Below are 16,897 nucleotides of genomic sequence, written 5' to 3'. Positions count from 1 at the left end.
GAGGAGGAGGAGGAGGAGGAGGAGGTTGTTTCTGATGAGCAGTTCCCATTTCTCTTCATCTCTGCAGTCTTCTCTCCAATAACATTCTGAGAAAATCACTGACCTAAACCAGACTAGTATCCTTGATGTCTTGCCTTAAAATCTTCCTTGTTTTCTCCCTCTGGCTGGAATGCCATTCTTCCCATGCCTGCTAGTTAGATTCATCTTTACAACTGAGCTCAAACTCATGTGCAGAGCACTTCCTACCTCTTCTAATACTGCATGATGCTATATCATAAACCTATTGCTCAGTTTCTAATTTTATTTTTTATTTATTGGGGGAGTGGTTGAGACAAGGTCTCGCTTTGTAGTTCAGACTGGCCTTGAAATAGCAGCAATCTTCCTCCCTCAGCCTCCCAAGTGCTGGGATTACAGGCATGAGCCCCCATGCCCTGCTGGGACCATATATTTTACCCTTCACAACCCCTACTACTACCAATGTGGCCTCTTCCATTCATTGTAGTTGATTAATAAACAGTTGTTGATTAAACAAACAGTAATTACATACAACATAAACATATGCAACTCTTGTTTTATATCCATTTATAAATCTTTGTCTCTGAATAGGATCAGTCAATTTTCAGAGTCTCAGCTTTTAAAAACTATGCCTTCTTTCTAAGAATATCCTTTGTAATCAATAGTTACACACATACTTTTGTCAAAAATATTTATATACATATGGACTTCCAGTAAAACTGTATTTTAAATTTCTAAATCAAACTGTATGAAAATATCAATGCCTACAGATATTCAGTTCCTCATAAGAAAAAGGAAACAACACTCTGCATTAAAAGGACCAACTTCATGACACTGTTATCAATTAGTTTACAACAGTTGATGGGTGATGGATGGTTGCATGACAAAAAATTTTTAGCTGTTTATATTTTCTTTCCTCCTTTAAGTAATATGAAATATATTGTTTAAGACCCTGAAAAAAACATAAATCTGAATAATATTAAACACATTGACTGATTCCAATGCAGTTTTGAAAGGTGCAGAAGAAATTCTTAAAATGTCTTATTCAAGATACTAAACATATTATGCCATATCAAATATTCCTTAAAGGTTAAACGGGAAGAGATTAACTTAATAAACAAGAGGTAAATAACTTATTAAATGTGCATCTGAAAACAGACAACTATTGAGCCCGTCTCATGACCTGTAAATATCTTGGTTTCCATCCTACTGCTATGCCTGGTAGGATCTGAAGCACATACTTTCATTGGCATCAGTAGGAAGGTGCATAAAATGACCAACTGGGTATATTTAAGCCCTTGACTCATAGTGCATTAAGACTGCATTTAGGGAAATATATATATATATTTCTAATAATTATATAATTATAATTATAATCATATAATATATAATTCTAATAATTATATGATATAATTATAATCATATAATATATTATATATATGCTCCTTGTATTACCTTCTTAGATGTAATTTTACTTCCTAAAGATTTTTCTTGACTCTTCACAGAAACCCTTAAGATATCAATATAATTTACCATCTAATTCATCCTTTTACATCAAAGTAAAAATGAAACATATTTACCTGCAAATTATATTGAAATATCAGAGATTTAAATCACATCCACTGTTTCACTGAGTGTTCTAAGATCTGTGCTAAAATCCTGGAACTGATGGAATTCTTACTGGTACCATTATCTCATCCATGCAGGGCACAGGTATCCGGCTTGGCTCTGTGACTCCATTTGCCCATTGACATGTGGATATGAAGTGCACTTTACAGGTTCAGAGTCAATGCTTGAAGAGACTCCCTAGTGTTTCCTCTCACGCCAGGGCTCCCCATCATCCACCATGACAACAACCCCAGAAAGCACAAGAATAATGCACCACAGATGTGAGCCCAGCCAGCAGCCTGGAATCCAGCTGAGCTGTAGCTGAAATGCACACCCAAGTGAGAAGTAAATAAATGTTTACTTTACTTTTATATAAGACACTGGAATTTGAGGCAGCTTATAATGCGGCATTCTTGCGGCAATAACGGTAAAGTCCTAAGACAATATTATAGAAAATTAGATGCTATTCTTGCCCTTGAAGTGAACACAACCAGAGTAATATGGGAATGGCTCGATATTAATAATAATATTTTAAACAGCTGCTACTGAGTACCCACTGCATGGCAGAGATTTTCCTGAATTATTAAATTCACAGACATTATGAAATTGGAAAACAGAGGCATGAGGAAGTGAACTTTCCAATAATCACACAAAATCTCACTCTTATACCTCTCAAATTTTCACATGAGTAAACAACATTCAATTTCTGTACTATGTATAGTACTTCAGTGCTGCAGGAAAGGGACGAGTCTCTCTTCTGCCACTCTTACCTGGAGACACTGTGCTGAGAGGTGCAACTTAATAGCAGGAAGAAGGATTGCATAGTTTTGATACCAGGAGCCCCATCGTCTTAAATGTTTTTGTTCTTAAACATTTCATTTAGTCTTTCCAAGGCTCATGTCTTTGTATGTAGAATGGCGAAGAGACTGATCTCACCATACGTTTATTGTGAGGATTTGATACCCGTAAAAAGCTTATAGTGAATCCTACATAGCTCTTTTATCATTACTGTATTTCTTGTTGCTAACAAGCTCATGGAATCCATTATTATAATTTAATTTATTTTTAAAAATATATCTGATATAATGTTGTCTTCCAGAAAAGGAATTTGTTTTGTAACCTTTGTCTACTTTGTGTCAAATACCCAATGTACATCTTCATTGACTGTTCTTCAAACTCATGGTTTGGAGGCTGTTGCAAGGCTGCTTTGCTGGCTTTTCCACATTGAGGGCAGAAGAGAGAACTGCATCTAGGAATTGAATTTTGCGATGCACACAAAGGGGCTTTTGTTTTCTGTTTATGTTCTTGTTTTCAGTTTTGAACCAGGGATCAAATTCAGGAACTAGCACCTGCCAGGCAGGCACTGTGCTACAGCTGAGCTATATCCCTGGCCTGTTTTACTGTATTTGAATAGGCTGTGTACCGATAGTTAGGAAATTAAGGACAAACCCTGTAACCATTAATCCAGACATGTCAACTTCATTAAATTAAGGTTAGCGGGGCAAGCTCCAAGGTGTTTCTGCCTGGTCATGGAGGCATGGCTCTGGGTACTGTATGTGAGACCCCACCTGTTCCTCTCTGGCACTGTTCCCCACTCTTCTTCCTGTCACCATGAACTGAGCAGCTTTCTCCTCCACATCTTCCCCCACAATGTTCCTGCCTTAGAATCAGCCAACCATGGACTGAAAACCTCAGCCCATTAAACTTCTCCTTTCTGGGTGCCAGGTATTGCGTCCAGCAATAGGAAGGTTGACTAACACATATATTGTCTGCTTCATAGACTAGTGATACACACACTGCAAAGCCATGTAGGCACTGGTCTTTCATTAAATACAGACCTCCCTTGTTATCTGTAGGGCACTGGTTCTAGAAAACACCACAGGGAGAAAAATGTGGCGATAGATACTGAAATCCCTTATGTAGAAAAGGCACAGTATTTGCACATAATTACACAATCCTCTGAGATTCAATAATCTCTAGATCACTTATAACACAATATAATGCAATATAATACAAATGCTATGTAAACAGTTGTTTTACCCTATTATTTAGAGAACAACCAAAAATCTCTGTCTGCACAGATTAGGTACACACACAATTTTTTCCCAAGTATTTTTGACCTCCAGTTGGTTAGATTCACAGATTCAAAACTCTCAGAGGGAAGGAACATCCTGTAATCATTTATGAAGAGTTCTTAAAATCCTCAAGGTGAAGAGCTTTTGAAACCAGCTGAAGGTACAGGATGTCTCTCTATAGCCGTCAGCTGTAGGAAAGATTTAGCTTCTGATGGATTCGGTGTCTCTTTTCCCACTACCAAGGGTTGATCTGAACCTAAAATATTGATTTCTGTAATGTCCTTTTAGAGATAATTAAATTGATTTGAATTTAACTGAGGCTCAGAAAAAAAGTACACAGTCACTCGTGTCTTAAAATCCTACATGTCCAACATCAGTAATGGTACTCGAAATACAGAATGAATAGAATTTCAGGGATCTTGGGCAGTTGGTGAATGCCTTACGCGGGATGTTCCTACTGCCTTCATATCATAACTGAAACACCAAGCTCCCCATCTCCAAGACAGAAAGCCAGCCTTCAGGATGACACAACTGAAATTGTTCAGTGGTCTACACTTTCTTCCTTCCCTCTGCTCGCCTGTGGATTCACATGGCTTCCAAGTTTGAATTTATTTTATGAACAATGTTTCAACAGCAAAAGAGAGAATCTCTAATGTGAGTTATTCGCAAGAGCCAAAATGCATAATCCACAAAACAACAAATGTTAATGCCTATGAAAATAATAAATACCTAGATTTGACCCCCATCTCCCTTTTGTTCCACTTTATAGACAAGGGAAATTAGGGGTTTAGAGGAGTTTTTCAACTGCTGACTCAGGAGGATCCTTGTTATTTGGATAATAGCTAGAAAGTAAATGCAATCACCCTAAGAACTTCAATTACAGCTAAGAAAATGTTCTTTCTTGGTTTGACAAGTAATTTTGTGCCAGTAATTTCCATTACCTGGATTTCTTTTGACATTAAATGCAGAAGAGACTGTCCATTACTCTCCCAGTATGTAACCTTTTATGACGCTCCAACATAGACAGAAATGAGGATCAAGATCTGCTTTTCTGAGAAAAATATCAACAGAACTTTTACTTTTAAATCTAAAAATGAGCTTCTTGAACATTATGCCCTCATTTCAGTTCTCTAAAATTCATGAAAACATTTTCCCTAAATATGTGGTTTCAGAGAAATTTTAATATTAGGCTTGAAGAAGATAAGTCTTCTATTAATTTCAGAAAAGGCAAATTTCTTCTCATTACTTCATATGGTATTTGCAGAATAATTACTTTGACTAGTTCTGGAAATTTATTATGAAAATTGGACAAACTCGTTTGTATGAAAATATTTTCCAGCAAAGCATGAAGAAACATAAGTTGATATTTTCCCATTATTATTCTGTACTACGAATGCAGCATTAAATTCAAGGTTTCACTCCATCCAAGCAGGCAACTGGGAGAAGTCTATCCACCATTTTAAATATTTTCCTTTTTGAAACAGATGATTTTCAGGTCAAGACTGCTCTTGGAGCTTATACAATTGATGGCATTCACCAAGAAAATAAGTCTATAGCTTGTCTTTTGTATTTTTGGAGCAGAAAAGAATAAGGGCCCAAGTCACTTTGTTTAGAAAAACTACCTGTTTTTTCTATTTTGCCCAGCACAAAATGATAGCCTTTAAGGATCAGTAGTGATCAATTAGGAAATACATTTACCATGTTTGGATTTCTGATTTGGATTCCTTACTCTCCCCCAGCGACTACGTCACAAATGTGCAGCTAATGCCTTGCACGATGGAAGTTTCTAAGCAGTGTCCAAACTCATTGACCTCTTTAAAATGATGAATGCTTAAAGTCTGTCATTCCCTTGAAAATTTCCTGATAAAATAATGGGACAGGAAACTCATGTGGGTAGCCATTCAGCTGGCATAATTTGGTTTTTGAACCAGTGATGATGTACAAGCAATTAGGATGCTAGGGCCTTGGGCAGAGGAGCTTATTTTACCACATGAGGTAAGACTGGGGTGGTTCAAGGTCAAGCTAATCAGTCCCCTTATAAAGGTTTCATTTTCTTCTCTTTATAGATCTGTCATTGTTCTGCCCAGCTTTAAGTACGATGATTTAGCGTAGAAAGAAGAAAGAGTTCTACTACAAAATATAATTTCTTGCTTGCCAGAAAATGTGATTCTTGAAAACACAAAGAGGTCTTTTTCCAAAGAAAAATGAGATTTGCAACCTCCTTCCAGCTCTCTATCTTTATCAATTTAAGAGTTAATGGAAAAGAGCTTGAGAATTTACCTGTGTGGGGGAATAAAAACAGCCCTGTAAATCCCATTCGCCCTCTTAGTCCCAGGAACAATAGATCCCTCCATCTCATGAGATGTGACTCTTTCTCTTGAATCCCAGACCACACTTCAAGATACATTTCCTGAAGGTCAAAGGCCTCAGCTCACCCAGTTCCACTGATCTGAAGCTTCCTTCTTCCAAGATCAACAGTGTATGAAGACACTTTTAACAATTCTATGTGGGTGGGGACTCCTTCAAGCATGCCGGGGAAACCACCTCACTCTAGGGGAGATAACTACGTGCACATGCAAAGCCAGGATATGAGAGAGCAGTGTGCACCTAGGTGCAAGCCTGGGCCCACTTATGCATGCAGTTTTAAATCTGAGTTTGACACGCCTGTAATCCTAGCACTCGGGAGGCTGAGGCAGGAGGATCGCTGTGAGTTCGAGACCAGCATGGGCTACATAGTGAAATCCAGGTCAGTCTCAACTGCATAGTGAGACCCTGTCTCCTCAAAAAGCCAAAAAAATAAAATTAAAATAAAATAAATCTGAGTTTGTAATACCAAGTTTACTCCTCTCAAAAAAAGAAATACAACAGTACATGAAATGGAAATCGCTGGAATGTTCACTAACAGATTAATAAAGTAGCACATCTCTTCCATAGACTACTATACACCTTTTAAAATTTACCTATATATTTATTGATGTAAAATTAAACTAGCATCAAGACTATGATGGACCCTTAAAGAAGAAAGCAAAAGAGAAAGAAACCCTGTGTGGGTATATTGGGTTTTGCATGTGTGTACATGTTTACAACACAGATATTTGTATAAGCATGAGAAAATATGAATGTGTACAATCTAAATTGTTTTTAATGTTCATTCTTATTAGTACATATTTGCAGGATGATCATAGGCATGCATGTACATCCATTAACTGCAGGAACCAAGAATAAGACCGGAGTCACAGCACACACATTTAGCTTACTTGAACTAACCCCCACATGCTTAGACACATACACTTAGTTTTAAAGCAGGGTGGGGGGTAATTTAAGTAATGAGGCAATTCTGTTATTCCAATAAGTGGACAGAGACCCCAGGTGGTTGTGAAGTGGGTGTGGGAAGAGGTGTGCTTCAGTGGGCTGGGATTCCTGGCACAGGTGGGCTGGAGAGGCCACGAAAGAACAATCCAGGTAAGACGCTAATACTTGGGAGAAAAAATAAAACATCTTCCAGCCGTGGAGGACACACTCACTCAAGGACAGCTGGGCTACAGAATTCACACCGGGAGCCTTCCCAAACAGTGTGCCAGGGTCGTACTTCAGGGAAAGGCCTGATCTTCGCACTGAATTAGAAACTGCTTTGTACATGAAATGCAGCCGCAGTCTCTTGAATTTTTCTTTATTTTTTCAAGTTACAAATAATATAATATCTATGACATACAACATGATGATTTGAAGCATATATATCATAGAATATTTAAATCTAGCTAATTATATGCACTGCCTCACAGTTATCCTTTTTGTGATGAAGACTCTTAAAAGTCCTCATTCATAATTATCTTTATGGTTTGAATTTTTATACTGAATGTGTATGATGGTCTCATAATTTTTAAATGTCCAGAAAAATTAGAAATTTTAAATATTTAAATAAATACAAGGTTTTTGTGTTCTCTGGAAACTTAATTCTGGTAACCATATTTTTTAAAATGAAGCTGAGTGTTGTGGTGCACACCTCTAACCCCAGCACTCAGGAGGCTGAGGCAGGAGGATCACCACAAGTTTGAGGCCATCCTGGGCTACATAGTGAGTTCAAGGTCAACTTATGCTATATAATGAGACTCTGTCTCAAAAAGGAAAGAAAGCTCAGTAAAATAAATTATGACACCACCTTCCAGAAATCATAACTTTGTAAAAGCTATGTACACTGGGAATATAAATGGGACCGGGAGATATGCATTCATCCCTGGTCAGTTAGTTACTAACAACTACAATTAAAACAAAGGAGTATCCCTGTTTGCTTTAGAATTGCCTCTTTAGAAAGTGGAGGCTTAATATCAGCAGTAATAACACCTGCATTGAGATTTATTCCACTGTATGCTTTATGGATATTTTCTCTCTGAAACTTTGCAATAATCCTTTCCAAAGTGTGAATTATGCCCCACTTTAGAGTGGATCAAAATGGGTATTGCAGAAGTTATTCAAAATGTTGGAGTCTTCAGAGCAGGTGACCTGGTGTGGAACCCAGTCCCCTTGGTCTCGTGAACATGGGCTTGACCACTGAACATATTTTATGTCTTCCTCTATTTTAAAAGACTTGAAATTTTTTGATAAAACCATCACACATGGTGTTAGATATGTATGAGTCAGCTTAGCTGGCACTGGGACAAATACCTGGCACCACTTAACGGAGAAGTTTAACTTGGTTCACAGTTGCAGGGGATTCAGTCCACGGTTGGGTTAAGACAGAAATAGCAGCATGGAAGGGCACAGCAGAGCAAAGCTGCTTAGTTCATGGCAGCCAGGGTGCAGAGCAGGGGAGCAGTGCCAGGGAGAAGGGAGGCTAAGGATTGTACTTAGTACCCAATGTCATGCCTCCCTGACGCCCACCAAATCATCCAGAAGGATGCTTTACTAATCACATAGGCAGCTCCCAAGTCAATCAAACTGACACAAGGAAGCTTAACCACCAAAGCTACCAGAAAAAGAAAAATTGAGAGAACAGAGGTTTAAGCAAGAGACAGATCCCTAACCCATCCACCCAGATGCAGTCTGAGTCAGGCAGCTCCGCTGTGGCAGCCCATGGAGCCTCCAAAGATCCAGAGTCCTGTCTCACAGCTAAGTTAGCCTCTCAGGCAGCCACCATGTTCATGTTTGTGATGCCAAAGGGCTGCCAGAATTACAGATGCCCTCCAGGAGGAAGAAAAGCAGACAGCAGAACACACTTCCCAGCACATCCTCTCTCTGCTAGGCCTACCTACACCTCTCCTTACATTATTCAGCCAGGACAGGAGAGGGGTATCCAGCGTAACTCCAGGACAAAGCAGTCACCTTTATGAGTTTGGCATGGCTAACATTCCCATTTTGTCTTATTATATCCCCCATTTCCCAGATACAGAAATAGAAGTTGTAAGCATCTGAGGTCCATTTCCTCACTTTATAGCTGATTCGTAATAATGTCAAACACTGAACGAAAGTGACCACTGAGCAGTAAGTCCCTCCTCAGAGCTACACCAGAAACACAGTGTTCTTTACCAGAACAGTGTCCAAAAGCCTGGGGCTGCAGAAATAACAACATGGAGACAACCTGTGAACAGTAGGGCAAGATTCAGCACCTGCACCCCAGATAGAGCCTAAGAACAGCCAGGTGTTGACGGGGCTGGAACCTGTCTAGGAGAAAGAGAGACTGTGCCTGGAAACCTTAGAGCCCCCAAGGTAAATCTGCACCCTTATTCCTGGAACTTGTAAATAGGCGAAAGGAACTTTGCCAAAGTGACCAAGCCTAAGGGTTTTGAAATAGAGTCTCCTGGATTATCCAGGTGTGTCCAATCTAATCATGAGTCTTTAAAAGCAGAGATACTTTCCAGACTGTGGTGAACAGTGGACGTGACAAGGAAAGAAGTGAAGAGAGATGGTAGCCTAAGGAGGATCGAGTAACCTGTTGCTGGTTCAGAGATAGATAGGGGCAGGTGCATAACTGAGAGAGAGGCCTCGGGGCACAGTGCAGACCCAGCTACAAACCTGCAGGGAAGCAAGGACCTCAGCCATCCAAGCACAATGAACTAAACTCTCTCAACACCAAGGAGCCAGGAAACAGGAAACAGACTCTCCAGGAGCCTGCAGGAAGGACCAGAGCCTGGCAACACCTTAGGACGGGCAGACCTGGCTCTACTGTGTGACTTGCAGAACTATAAGAAAAATGCATTTGTGTTGTTTAAGCCACAGGATTCTGGTAATTTTTCACCGCAACAACAGAAAATGAACACAGGGGCAGAATATGGAACGTAGGAAAACATCTTATTTCCTAATTCCTCAGAGAGCATTATCCAGGAAAAAAGATGGAGTGGCTCTCTGTTCCTATGGCATGATAACTGCCCTCAGGGTCGTGAATACTGTGAGTCACAAGATCTGATGTAATAAACATAACTGAGGCCACGTAGCTGAACAGCTCTTGGGAGGCTGTTGAGAACAAGAGACACGGGGTGTCCATTTTAGCATCGTGTATCAAAATATACTGAAGACCCTTGAGAAATCTGGTGTATGTTTTGCAAATTTAACATGTGCCACACAAATAAATTTGTTCCCATGTGTTCCCTTCTTTTTCTGGGGAAATTTCACCTCAAAAATGAGTACTGAATTTGTCACATTGATACTATTTGATCTGAACACCACGATGTTATATGTATGGTTTCCTAAAACAGCAGTGACGGCAAACCTACGGCAAGTGTACCACAGTGGGCTGTTTGTTGTCATGGAAGGCTCAGAAAAGTTAGCCATCACTGTTCTAGGGTATTGTGGCCAAGGACAACAAAAGCCAAGGTTTTGGGTCTCTGTGTTCGAGCTACAGCCAGTGTCCACCTTAGTCAACAGAACTCAGAAAAATGATGCACCTGTCTGGCACTGTATTTAAGGGTTAATAATCTTGAACATTCATATAATACTTGGGGTAAGATGAATGGCATTTAACCAAAGTGGATGAATCCAAGAGAGAAGAGCCCTAGCAGAGGTTCATAAGAAGTACTGAGCTAGGGGTGCGGAACTTCATAAGTCACACTACGTCTGTGACAAAAACACACAGAAGGAGGCAAGATGGGATCCAGGGTGCAGTCAGTGTGCTGGTTTCCTGGAGCAGAGAGCTCAGGGGTCCCCAGTATTCTGAGGTGTTTGTGCCTCTAGCTCAGGCACAGCAAAAGGGGAGATGGGTAAATCCATGGGGGCCACACAGAGGCCAAGGTGTGAGCAAGCGAGACAGGAGAAGACCCCAAGAAAAGAGGAGAAGGTGGAAAGGGAAAATGACTAAGAAAGGAAAAACCAAGGACTGATGCCACAAAATAGGCTTGGAAGGAATTTGTTCAATAAACTAAGAAGAAAAATGCAGCTGAAGAGAAAAAACGGAGAAAGAGCCAGAAAGTCCAGGGCTCGAGAATACTTAGACACCATCCCCATGCCAGTTATTTAACAGTGTAAATGTCAGAAATCACTGCAAAAAAAAAAAAAAGATTCCTAGTTATATATTAGGAATAATACAATGTATTTTAATGAACTATTATTTGTGTTTATATATATTTATATATATTTATATAAATCAATGTTTATAGGAATATATGGTCTGAATAGATGTATAAATTATGTGAGTCATAAATACGTTTCAACACAAACATAGAAATCATTCTGAATATGATGTATGACCTAAGGTTTTCCATTCTCGTAGGAATATTTTGTTTAGAAAAAAATTCCATTTCAGAAATACCAAATAACAGACTCAAGGTGAGCGACACACACCAGCAAACTCAAGTCCACAAATCACACAAGATTCCCATGCAGTCCCAGATCCGCTGGCCCATACACTGTGGAGTTTTGTTCCACTGGCAGTAATTCATGTTACAGCAACTCCAGGTGAATGTGTGTGCTCTTTAGCAAGGACCCTGCCTGTGGACTAGAGGTTGTCTGCCGCAGCCTCCTGACTTCTTCCATCCCTCCATTCCACTACAGCCCCGGTCGCTCGGATCTACAGACTCACCACTGGCTCTCACTGATTACCTTACTCATCCTTGGGCACTGAATCACATAGATTCTGCTCAGAAACAGTCTTTAACATCCATCCCGAGTCTGCCCTATTCCCTGTCCTCTGGACTATAAATGCCCACAGAATCTAAACTGAATTATTCCCCATCAAATGTCTACTCCAGCTCGTCAGGACCTTGGGCAGCCTGTGACTTCTCCCCAGTCAGAGCACTGACCTCCACTCTGGTATCTGAGACCTTAATGGCTCTTGTGTATTGTTTAAGGAAACACAAACAAGCCCGCACATGGTGATGCAGCCTGTAATCCTTGCACTAGCTTTGAGCCCAGCCTGGGCTATTTACTGACTTATGGGAGACCCTGAATCAAAATTTTAAACTTCAAAAAAGGACTTGGAATGTAGAACAGTGTGATCCCTCTGGATTTAGTCCCCAGTACTAAAAACAAGCAAAGATATGCATTCAATTCAGAGCTCTCCACAATATATTCAACTCTAACTCTAAACAAATCTAATTTCCCCACCGGGCTGAAGACCAATCAAGCTAACCTGGTGTTCTTCACTGTTACCCAAGCAAAACACACACACACGCTTTTCTGCCCTTACACCTTAACCTGAGATTTTCTTCACCTTGAACTCCAACAGCCCATTATTTGGATTAAAAACCTCCCTATCTATAAAGACTCCCTATCCTTAAAGCACTACCTATGTTTTAAAAGAGATTTCAGCCACACCATTCCATCCCTTCCTCAATGGGACCCTCATAAAAATGTGCAGAGACTATACCCAGTACTGTCTCATAGGTATTTGGCATTTCTCTTAGTCTTTAGTCAACAGTGAGCTGACACACAGTCCTCATCCTCTGTCCCTGCATCTTAGTCACTGTCACATCTCTAGAACAAATACCTGACAGCCACAATTTAAAGGAAAAAGGGTTTATTTTGGCTCATGTTTTTGTTTTGTTACCGGGGATTGAACTCGGGTCCTTGCGCTTGCAAGGTGTGCCACCGAACCGCTGAGCTAAATCCCCAGCCCCTGGCTCATGCGTTTGATCGGTACTTGGCTGGCTCCAAGGCAGGCCAAGCTCGGAGGAGGAGCCCTGGGAGAGAAATGATGTTGAAATCCTGGCAGTGAGGAAGCGGAGAAGCAAGGAGCCAGAGCGGGAGATATATCCTTTGGGTCATTCCTACCGTGACCAGGCTCCCACTCCTGGGAGCAGGTCAGCTACATCACTCCACGACATTCTTCCAAACCCCACTGGGGAGCACATGAGGCCTCTGGGGACAGTCTCCACCCCAATCAGAACAGCTTCACCAGCTAACACAGCACTCTGTGTTTCTGAAGCTGAGTTCACTTCGCTGTTCCCAGTGATGAAGGCTGAGCTCTTCTAAGTGACATACTTCAAAACCACTTTTAAAATATTTTAAAGAAACCAATGTTTGGATTTCAGTAATCATAGCTGTGCATGGGGTTCAGGGCTGCTTTGACAATGCCAGATGAAAGTTTGTTTCCACACAGTCAAGCCTCTTGCTGTTCTCACGGGTGCAGTTTATACACAGGAAAGTCACTGGGCAGGACCTTTATGCTATGGAAGTTTGAGGGAGATGTGTGTGCTGAGAACAAGTGGCCGCGGGAAGAAGCAAACTTTTGATGGAATGAACATAATCACTTTCAACCAGCTCAAACCAAAATAAGCACGTTTCTTATGAGTCACAGTGAGAGAACACTGATGGACTGCACTTGAAAGGCACAGTGTGTCTAACGCAGCTGCTGCGTGGCCGAGCCAAAATACTTATCCCTGTTTGACTTTTGAGGCCTTGAGTCAATAACAAGCCCAGACTACACGGAACAAAGTTGCTCTCACAGGATTAAATGCACAATAACTAGGCCAGGCTATCTTTCTGTCCAACTGTCCATTCATCTGCCTGGCCATCCATCCATACATCCATCCCAGGTCCCCTCTTGGGCACCCCTACAGTACCTGTGTGTTATACACACGTACACATACTGATGCATACTAAGGACTCACTTTGTATCAGACACGATTCTATATGTTTCATATTTCTCAAATGTCCCAACAATTCTCTAAAATAGTCACTGCTAATATTCCCATTTTACAGATGAAGAAATCAAGGCTTGGGATATTTAACTAATTGCCCAAGTTCACACAGCTAACGGGACCATGATTCAAATCTTGCAAATTTCCTCCTCAGGTTCTATGCACCCTGCCACAATATGATAAACCATGAGTGCAGGATTGCGCTTTCTTTGTGGAGCAGAAGTTACTCTGTTTCTGGCAAGGACTTACGGGGTTTACCATAGAGGCAAAGGTCCAAATGCACATACAAATAGAGAATCTGCTACGTGTTCATACCAGTTATGAAACTCTTTCTTAAATGGAATTGAGAAGGTAAATCTAAAGACAGAACAAACTTGTAAAGAGGCCCGTGAGCTGGGTAAAGGTCTCCACCAGGCCTGGCAAACATGGTCAGAGCACTCGCAGAAGCATATTCTATGCAAGGTCTTATAAAAATGCTTCTATGGGCATCGATTTGCAAGGTGAGAATCCTTTCATTCAGCCTTAACATAAAGAGACGAGGTTTGCTGCCTATAGAAATACACAAAAGCAAACAAAACTGTGCTGTGCGTGACTCAGTACTGGAGTGGCTCAGATGTTGAGTAAACAACAAATCACTTTCTACAAGAGGAGAAGAAATGTTCTATATCCCACAGCTTCTGTCTGCCCAGTTCCACAGAAAGGTGCCAACTCAGGTCCTCAGGAGGTCGCTCCCAACTGCACCATTTGAAGGCCACTTCTCCCTTCTTTGTTTTCTAATCAAACAACAACAGAAAAAGTCCACGAATATTTGTTCAAAACTCATGATATTAAGGAGGCCCTGCCAGAGGCAATGAAAGCCAGAGAAGCTGAGTAACAGTTGAATTTGGAATTAAATATTGGATGTCACTTAGCTTTCCTTCCAAAGGAAGGGCTGCCCTTAATAATTCTGCAACTGGTGGGCTGATGAAGCTAAAAGAACAAGTTGTGGCTATCAGTATTTTAAAATATTTTTAATATTTTAAAGGGTTGGGCTTCAGCCTTCACCAGGTAAACAAAGCACACACAGATACCTGCGCCGTCCAAGTCAATTCTTGGACTAGTTTCTCCACTGCCACACAGCCGGCATGTGCAAGACCTCACACTGCATTCCTGGGCCCAGGCACCAAGAAAACACATTTTCCTATAAACTCAGTTTTGATCTGTCTGTGTTAGTGTTGGATGTCTTAGTCTTCACTGCATCAAAGGCAAAATAAGCTACTATTTTTCCATACTGATTTGCCAAACCTTCCTGGAAGGCCGTGTGTTATCCTTTTACTAATGAAATTCTTGTATCCTTCACAAGGAACTACCGCAGGCTCTTGGCCTCAAATCAATGACATATTTACATGAAACTGATAAAGAGGTTTAGGGTCTCGCATCTTTAAACTGTGTAAAGGAAATGAATGTGTTTTCACTCTGCCCTTATAAAATTCCAAGTCTCTCTGCAGCTCCAGAATTCAGCGACTACAATACAAGAACAGTTGCCTGGAAGTAAACAAGTGCCTGATTATTTTTGTTGTTTATGTTACAATTTTTTGATGCAGATGCTTGTCTGTGAAACATATCCTAAGTGTGAAGGGGCAAAACAGAGTTCAAAGCAAAATCTGTTCCCCTGGAACTGAGGAAAATAGTATTTCCACTCCCCATGTTTCCAAGATGAAGATAAAACACAGCTTATGATTGTTACATGCTATGATTAACATTCTTGATGAGGTAGGGGTGCTCAGAAAAAAACTCCCATTTGCAAAGACACTGGGCGATTTAGGATAAGATATTCGAATAGAGGTGCATGGGAGTTAGAATTAGATGAACGACGCTTACAAGCAATATTTATTTCATTTAAGTTTGGATCTCAGGGAAAAGTATTGCAACAAATACTGCCAGAATTGCCCAGCTGATTGCAATTACTTCCATGGAGTTTATCTGAAGCGAGGCGAGGCCCTGCTCTTCTCTCTCCTAAAAGGCCGCAGAACCCTCACCTGGGAAGAGCTGACCTCCCCGAGGGGAGACTGCCCTTGCCTTACCTGCGCAGGTGTTCCCGTCGTAGGTCTCGCACACCCACTCGTGGCACTCGCACAACGGCCCGAAGTACGTGCCCGGCTCGGTCACGTGGCAGATGCACACGCCACAGTCGCACCGGCCCTGGCCGTGGCACAGAGCGTGGCCAGGGGGCTGCCCAGGTGCGCGGCACCGGCGCTCAGACTCCGCCCGGGACAGCCTGCAGGGGGCGCCCGACCAGCTCCTGGGGGGCGAGTGGGACAGAGCCAGACAGGGTCAGACGGGTCAGACGCAGGCGTTGCCCCTTTCGCTCCAGCCTCGCGTCCTCCCGCGACCGTGGGCCCCGCGGACAGCAGGCCGGAGGCCCGAGTTCCTCTGGGGCCACGCGTTCCCGTCCACCTGAGCGATGGCCCGGGCTTCGAAGGGGACCGGGGATCCCGCCACGCCCCTGAATCTCCTATGCACGCATGGACCAGACACAGATTAGTGCAAAGCATGACGCTTGGCCCACTTTTCAGCTCTCTTTTTAAAAAGTGTCATTGCTATCTGACGGTCGGGGAACGGTTATTTCAGTTGTTTTTAAGGGGGTGAATGTATAGAAGGCGTTTTGCATATTTATGTATAATTAGATCGACAGATAGCTATCACGGGGCAGTGCTTGTATTTTAATTTCCACTAAGCAGTGGGTATGAACTTGTGGAAAAGTTCCGCAGTGGTGGTACACCTCAAATTCTCTTGCAGAATTATCGTACAAAATGTAATGCGCACCCCGTGCAGATGGTGCTGGGAAACACACAGCAGCTGTGGGCTGTGAGACCGTCAGGTACCTTACGGGCCCCTCTAACTCTTGAGAGAAATTCACCCTGCCTGAGTTTGCAGGGGAGCGATGGTATTTTTACGTGCTGATTGCATTTTCTGAAGGCGAAGCGGAACAGAGAGGGAGCGACGGGGTGGACAGAAACGCAGAAGCGGGAACAGGTTGGGAGCAGCTAGTCCCGGGTCCCGCTGGGCGGCGGCGGCCCGTGGCCAGGGACAGCGCCGTGGGCGCCTGAACTCACCTGAGCGAGGGCGAGGAGCTCTGGGGCGCAGCCCACA

At 42.0% G+C, this 16,897-nt stretch overlaps 1 protein-coding gene across 1 annotated transcript in view; it reads right to left on the bottom strand.

Annotated features, from left to right (window-relative positions):
* Nucleotides 1–16,895, bottom strand: part of Itgbl1 (integrin subunit beta like 1) — a gene marked incomplete at its 5' end in the record, with an annotated part of 218,722 nt that extends 201,827 nt beyond the window's left edge. Inside the window, 2 exons of the mRNA XM_010604622.2 lie at nt 15,829–16,046; nt 16,861–16,895. Coding sequence (XP_010602924.2) covers nt 15,829–16,046; nt 16,861–16,895 — 253 coding nt within the window. The remainder of the gene's footprint in view (nt 1–15,828; nt 16,047–16,860) is intronic.
* Between the last annotated feature and the right edge of the window lie 2 nt (nt 16,896–16,897).

The sequence above is a fragment of the Fukomys damarensis genome, unplaced genomic scaffold (assembly GCF_012274545.1).
Source record: "Fukomys damarensis isolate Sample0158 unplaced genomic scaffold, DMR_v1.0_HiC HiC_scaffold_6, whole genome shotgun sequence".
NCBI lineage: Eukaryota > Metazoa > Chordata > Mammalia > Rodentia > Bathyergidae > Fukomys > Fukomys damarensis.
The sequence above is the reverse complement of the archived record's forward strand: the minus strand, read 5'-3'. Positions and strand labels throughout refer to the sequence as shown.